Below are 5,080 nucleotides of genomic sequence, written 5' to 3'. Positions count from 1 at the left end.
AAATACCTGCATGACTGTCTTTAAATTGCATGTAAATTGAATCCATTCTTATTGACACATTTTTTAGTGTTTTAACCCTCTTTGCTAGTTGCCCTTCAGCTGGAAGGTGTTCTTAAAGCTAATCAGAAATGTTCTTGGTTTCACTATTTCACAGTTTTGCAGTAAGTTGAGGTATAACGTTTCTACCTAATGGGTCCCACTAATTTGTTATTATTCCTTTTGAAACCATCTGAGACCGGCCACGTCTACCAGCATCTCTGTTCATCCTGTCCATGTTTTGCTCCTGCTAGGGCTTAGAGAAGCAGCAAATGTGGATCGATCAGCTTAGCTTTCTTTTACCTGGGTAATTAGTCCCACTTTAGCCAAGCCAGGGGAGCCTGCTGGGCACAGACTGAGACCACGAGGAGGACGCTGTGTGAAGCTCTCTAAGCATTTCGTGAGTTGGTTTACCCCAAACACCCTTTTTATCCCTAGCAAAGTTAAGATTGTAAATTCTCCAGGAACAGAAACTGTGTACCTCACCTGCTTTCTCAAGAACACCTAACAAAGGCTAACTGAGAACGAAAATGAAACTTACAATTGTGTTAGGCTAAATGCAACAGTTGGAGGCGTACCTCTGCGGCTAAAGTGCTAGACAACTTCTCTGGGACTAAGTTTCCCTATTTGTGCCACCTCAGTTGTGTAGCCAAAATGAAAAGAGATGAGACAGCACAGCAGTTAAAGGTTTAGGCTGGCCTGAGGGGCAATCCCCATTCTGCCCCTTACCAGCTCTGCGATGCTGGAAAGTTATTTTGCTTCCTTAAGCCTGGGTTCCCTCATTTGTAAAACAGGTATAATCATTGTACTCATCATTCATAGGCTTGTGGAGCTACCAAACGTAAAACACTTGGTATAGAGCCTGGTGCAAATAAAACCCCAGCAAAAATGTTATACGTTATTATACTAATTTGGAAAAAAGCACCAATAGCATTACTTAGACAAATCCATGCTCTCCCTGGGAGATAAAGAGAACCCTCCATGTTCTTACAGTCATGGGGGCGCTACTGCTTGGCCCTGAGGAATTCCTAATCACCAATGGCTGACCCAATCCCACTTCCCTTGTCCCATCTTTCCACCAAGGCCCTCTCCAAGGGCAAAGGACGGAGGCACAGGCACATGGGTTTAGAGAAACGTTGTGTTTAATGGTAAAGCTTAGCACACTCCAGCACTGGGCAGGGCCTGGAGTCGAAGCAGCAGGGACAGGTAGGTGACCCCCATGGAGCCTCACATGGCGAAGAGGATGAGGAAGGCGACCATCAAACAGAAGAGCCCCATGGCCTCAGACAGGGCAAAGCCCAGAATGGCATAGGAGAAGAGTTGCTGCTTGAGAGACGGGTTCCTGCCAGGGACAGAGATCGATGACAGCGCAGGGAAAGGAAGGGGTGGGGGCACAGGTGCTGGAGGACCCAGGTCGGTTAGGTAAACGGGGAATGCTCAAACTATGAGAGGGCCTAGCCTGCATAATGGGGAGCGCTCAAACTGGGAGAGGCATTTGGACAAGCAAGCAGAGTACCAACATGGTAAATTTAAGTGAGCCAGGTTGGAAACATATTTAAATTCTGCTTCAGAGGTCACTGTAGAAAACAACAGGTAAGTGAAATCAACCAGAAGCTAGAGGGAGCTCCTCCTGCTGAGGCTTCCCCAAAATAGGGTGGAGTTTACGGTGGGAGATGCTCCTGGCCACTCTCAAACTTACCTGGCATAGCCAATGATCAAGCTGCCAAACACTGTTCCGATGCCAGCTCCTGAACCAGCCACGCCAACTGTGGCAGCCCCAGCCCCAATAAACTTGGCTGCTGTGTCAATGTCCCGGGAGACAACACTGGTCTGGAACTCCCGTCTGGCCACTTGGAATGGGGAGCTGCTGTAGGAAGGCTGCTAAAAGGAAGGGGAGAGAGGAAAGTGGGGAAGGAGAGAGAGGAAGAGAGAGAGCAAGGAGATAGTGAGGCACAAGGACAGGTGGCTGACTCCACACCCTCACCCCACCCACCTTAGCTCGGAAATGTTGGCAAACTGCCTGTCAAGTACAGAATGCTCAGACCGCAGAGCATGCTGGGAATTAGTCTTAGGGTCTGTTTCCAGATGGGGCTAGGGAAATCTCGTGGTTAGGGAAACCTCACTTTTACAAGTTTCTCACCCACAATGCTCACCTTGGGGAACTTAGAACTATTAAAACACCACGGATTCTCTAACTCTCCTCCCACTTTGGCCTAAAGGCAACTCAGCTAACTTGAAGGACCCCTGTCTGGGGAAATTCATCAGATGGTCCATACTCCTTTACCTGGTTCGATGGGATCTCTGGCCTACTCAGGAAGGAGGCAGACACAGGCCTGATTAGACCCCTGGTACAACAGCGGATCTGTAAAATCAGAAAGACACATCCTGCCAAGTCAGGCATGGGAAAAAAACCAACTAATTGCTGAGCTCCAGTCCAAAATGACTACAGGGGCCAGCCTGGTGGTGCAGCGGTCACATGTTCCGCTTTGGTGGCCCAGGGTTCACCTGTTGGGATCCCGGGTGCAGACCTACGCATCGCATTTCAAGCTACGCTGTGGCAGGCGTCCCACATATAAAATACAGGAAGATGGACACAGATATTAGCTCAGGGCCAATCTTCCTCAGCAAAAAGAAGAGGATTGGCGGCAGATGTTAGGGCTAATCTTCCTCAAAAAAAAAAAAAAAAAGACTACAAATATTATAAACAGAAAAGCCCAATGTATTTCAAGGTCAATTGATGTATTCCTGTTTCTCCCAGCTAGGCCTGCACCAGAGACAGCTGGCCTGAGACCTTGGTGTACTCAGGAGTGGCAGTATTCCCATTTAACTCTGGGTACCAAAGTTCACTTCAATGGCCACAGCCCTAACATCCAGTAGCCCAGAATGGAACAAAAACCCAGACTACTATCAAACCAGGTACAGGAAGGGTTTGTACCCAGATCACCAAAGGAATCAGAAGGGCGAAATCTTATTTTGCTAAAACGGTACTCACTGTTACACACCCTGAGTGGAGTGGACAGTAAGCCTGGTGAGGCTCCTGAAACAGCCATCTGAGGGAAGCCCTTTGTAATAGGGCTTTCTGGAAATGTTTTTTAGTGCAGTGGTTCCCAAACTTGACAGAACATTGGAATCTCTTGGAGAGTTCTAAAAAACACAGATGCATGGGTTCTGCCTCCATTCTCAGAGTCTGTGCATCCTGGGCATGATTTTTCAAAGCTCCCCAGATGATTCTAACGTGCAGCCAAGGCTGAGAACCACTGCTTCAGAGGGCTGACTATAGCCAAGCCAGAGCGGGGGTAAAGGTCAGATCCAGATTCTCTGACCACATTCCAAATCAAGATAGCTTGGTTTACAGATCCAAATAAACGGGGGTCAACTGCATCACATCCTACAGCCTCCCCAAAGAGCCAGCATCAACAGGGGGCCAAGTTCCCCTCAGTTCATTCATTAAACATTGATGGCTCCCACATCTGGCACTACAGATCACCCCGGAGACGCAGCTTACCAGAGCAGGAGGAATGAGCAGTGCCCCGGTGGTCTGCATTTTTTCAGTCTGCACAAGAAAAAAAAATCCCATTGACAGCCTGGTTGTTTGCTTATGGTGGCGACCTTCAGTCGTCCCCTTCACCCCCGCCCGTCCTCCCTGGACCACGCTCTTCCTTGCACTGTGCCCCAGTTGAGGAGGGCATTAGAGGTCAGAGTGTCCGCGCGAACTCCCCAGTCCACTACGTTCAGCGCGGCGGGTCTGCAAAGGAAGGTCACGGAGATGGGAAGTAGAGGAAGGAGGCCCGAGCCCCAGGAGGGAAACGTAGCGAGAGGATGGTCTCCTGGCAGACTGGAGGAAGACACCGTGCAGGTGCCGTGCAGTGTCCTGCCCATTTTACGCAGCAGTCCTCGGCCCGCCTCAGCCGGGACAGTTAATCGCCCACTACCGTTGGTAACTAACATTAATTGTTAAGGCTATAAACGCCCATCGCCTCGCCCGGACCTAGGGGCAACTGCCCGTCCACACAGCCCAGCCCACACCCCTGCCGATCGCTGGCTTCTGGCCCCAAGTCACCTGCACTCCCACTGCCCCGCTGCCCCTGCTCGGACCACAGCGCTCGCCCCGCTCAAGGTGACTGACTCACCTCCCAGCTTTAGCTCTAGGTCCCAGCGCTCAGCTCCCCCACCCACGTGTCTCGGGGTCCCCCCATTCTCATTGGCCGCAATCCTCCTGCACCCCCATTGGTTAACATCCTCAACTCCTCCTTTCTTATTGGTTTTCCCCAGCTCCTTCCTCTCTCTCCACAGGAGCTTCGTGGCAGTTCCCGCCTCCCTGCGGGTGAAGGCGGGGTTTTCCTCCGATATCTGGCTTCCGATTGGTTGATCTCTGAAATGCTCGACCATAGAGTCGGTGGGACTCAGAGGTTCCATAAACTCCCGCACAAAATGGCGGCCAAGGTGGCAGCCGCAGAAAAGGCGGGGGAGAGATGACCGGACGGCTTACGCAGACAGACACATGACCTTGGCCCTGAGCCTTCATTCGGGCGCTCGGACCTTGAGGCGCTTTGCATGTTGGGATTTGTAGTCCGGTCGGAAGCCCCAAGGACGGCTGAGATCCCGCGAGACGTTCCTCCTCGGGCTGGGAGAGCCAACGCCTTTGCAGCAATTCCCGCCCTGGTGATTTGTGGAAAGCTTGCTTCCGCCGTGGAGCGTAAAGGCGGCCCGCTGGCCTTGAAAGTTCGCTAGTGGGCGAGCGCGCCTTTGTGGGTCTCTGCCGGTGTTCAGCAGTACTGGACCACCGACCGGATGCTTTCTAAAGTATTTCTTATATTGTGAAAACAACATTCTAAGGATAAAACACTTCCTACCTCGATAGAAAAACGGGCAAAGGATAGGAACAAGCAATTCATTAAAGAAAAAATATAAATTAAAGACTGTTTCATTAATCAAAGAACTAGAAGTTTAAACGCAACATTTCGCACTTATCGAAAGAGCAGTTTTTATTTATTTATTTATTTATGTGAGCCAGGCACTCCCCTAACCTGCTGGTCAGAGTATG

General features: G+C 50.5%; 1 protein-coding gene across 4 annotated transcripts; it reads right to left on the bottom strand.

The window, feature by feature from the left end:
* Nucleotides 1-1,160: 1,160 nt before the first annotated feature.
* On the bottom strand, nt 1,161-4,470 carry ATP5MC1 (ATP synthase membrane subunit c locus 1). 4 transcript variants are annotated; one of them, XM_008532835.2, is made up of 5 exons: nt 4,167-4,470; nt 3,542-3,589; nt 2,321-2,398; nt 1,736-1,914; nt 1,161-1,378 (listed from the first exon to the last, which is right to left on the bottom strand). In XM_008532835.2, the coding sequence occupies exons 2-5, from the start codon at nt 3,578-3,580 to the stop codon at nt 1,264-1,266; spliced, it is 411 nt and encodes a 136-aa protein (XP_008531057.1). In that variant the 5' UTR covers nt 3,581-3,589; nt 4,167-4,470; the 3' UTR covers nt 1,161-1,263. The 4 variants fall into 4 exon arrangements, with proteins under 4 accessions (XP_008531057.1, XP_008531055.1, XP_008531056.1 ...); XM_008532833.2 differs by having other exon boundaries at nt 1,736-1,917; nt 4,167-4,284; XM_008532834.2 differs by having other exon boundaries at nt 4,097-4,236.
* Between the last annotated feature and the right edge of the window lie 610 nt (nt 4,471-5,080).

The sequence above is a fragment of the Equus przewalskii genome, chromosome 10, assembly GCF_037783145.1.
Source record: "Equus przewalskii isolate Varuska chromosome 10, EquPr2, whole genome shotgun sequence".
Taxonomy (NCBI): domain Eukaryota; kingdom Metazoa; phylum Chordata; class Mammalia; order Perissodactyla; family Equidae; genus Equus; species Equus przewalskii.
This window is presented reverse-complemented; position numbering and strand designations above follow the sequence as displayed.

What these genes read in the sequence shown, in the direction of transcription:
- ATP5MC1 (XM_008532833.2), bottom strand. Translation starts at nt 3,580, where the DNA reads ATGCAGACCACCGGGGCACTGCTCATTCCTCCTGCTCTG. An exon ending in TGCTCATTCCTCCTGCTCTG is followed by an intron (nt 2,399 to 3,541) that starts GTAAGCTGCGTC and finishes CTGATTTTACAG; the next exon opens with ATCCGCTGTTGTACCAGGGG. An exon ending in CAGAGATCCCATCGAACCAG is followed by an intron (nt 1,918 to 2,320) that starts GTAAAGGAGTAT and finishes CCTTCCTTTTAG; the next exon opens with CAGCCTTCCTACAGCAGCTC.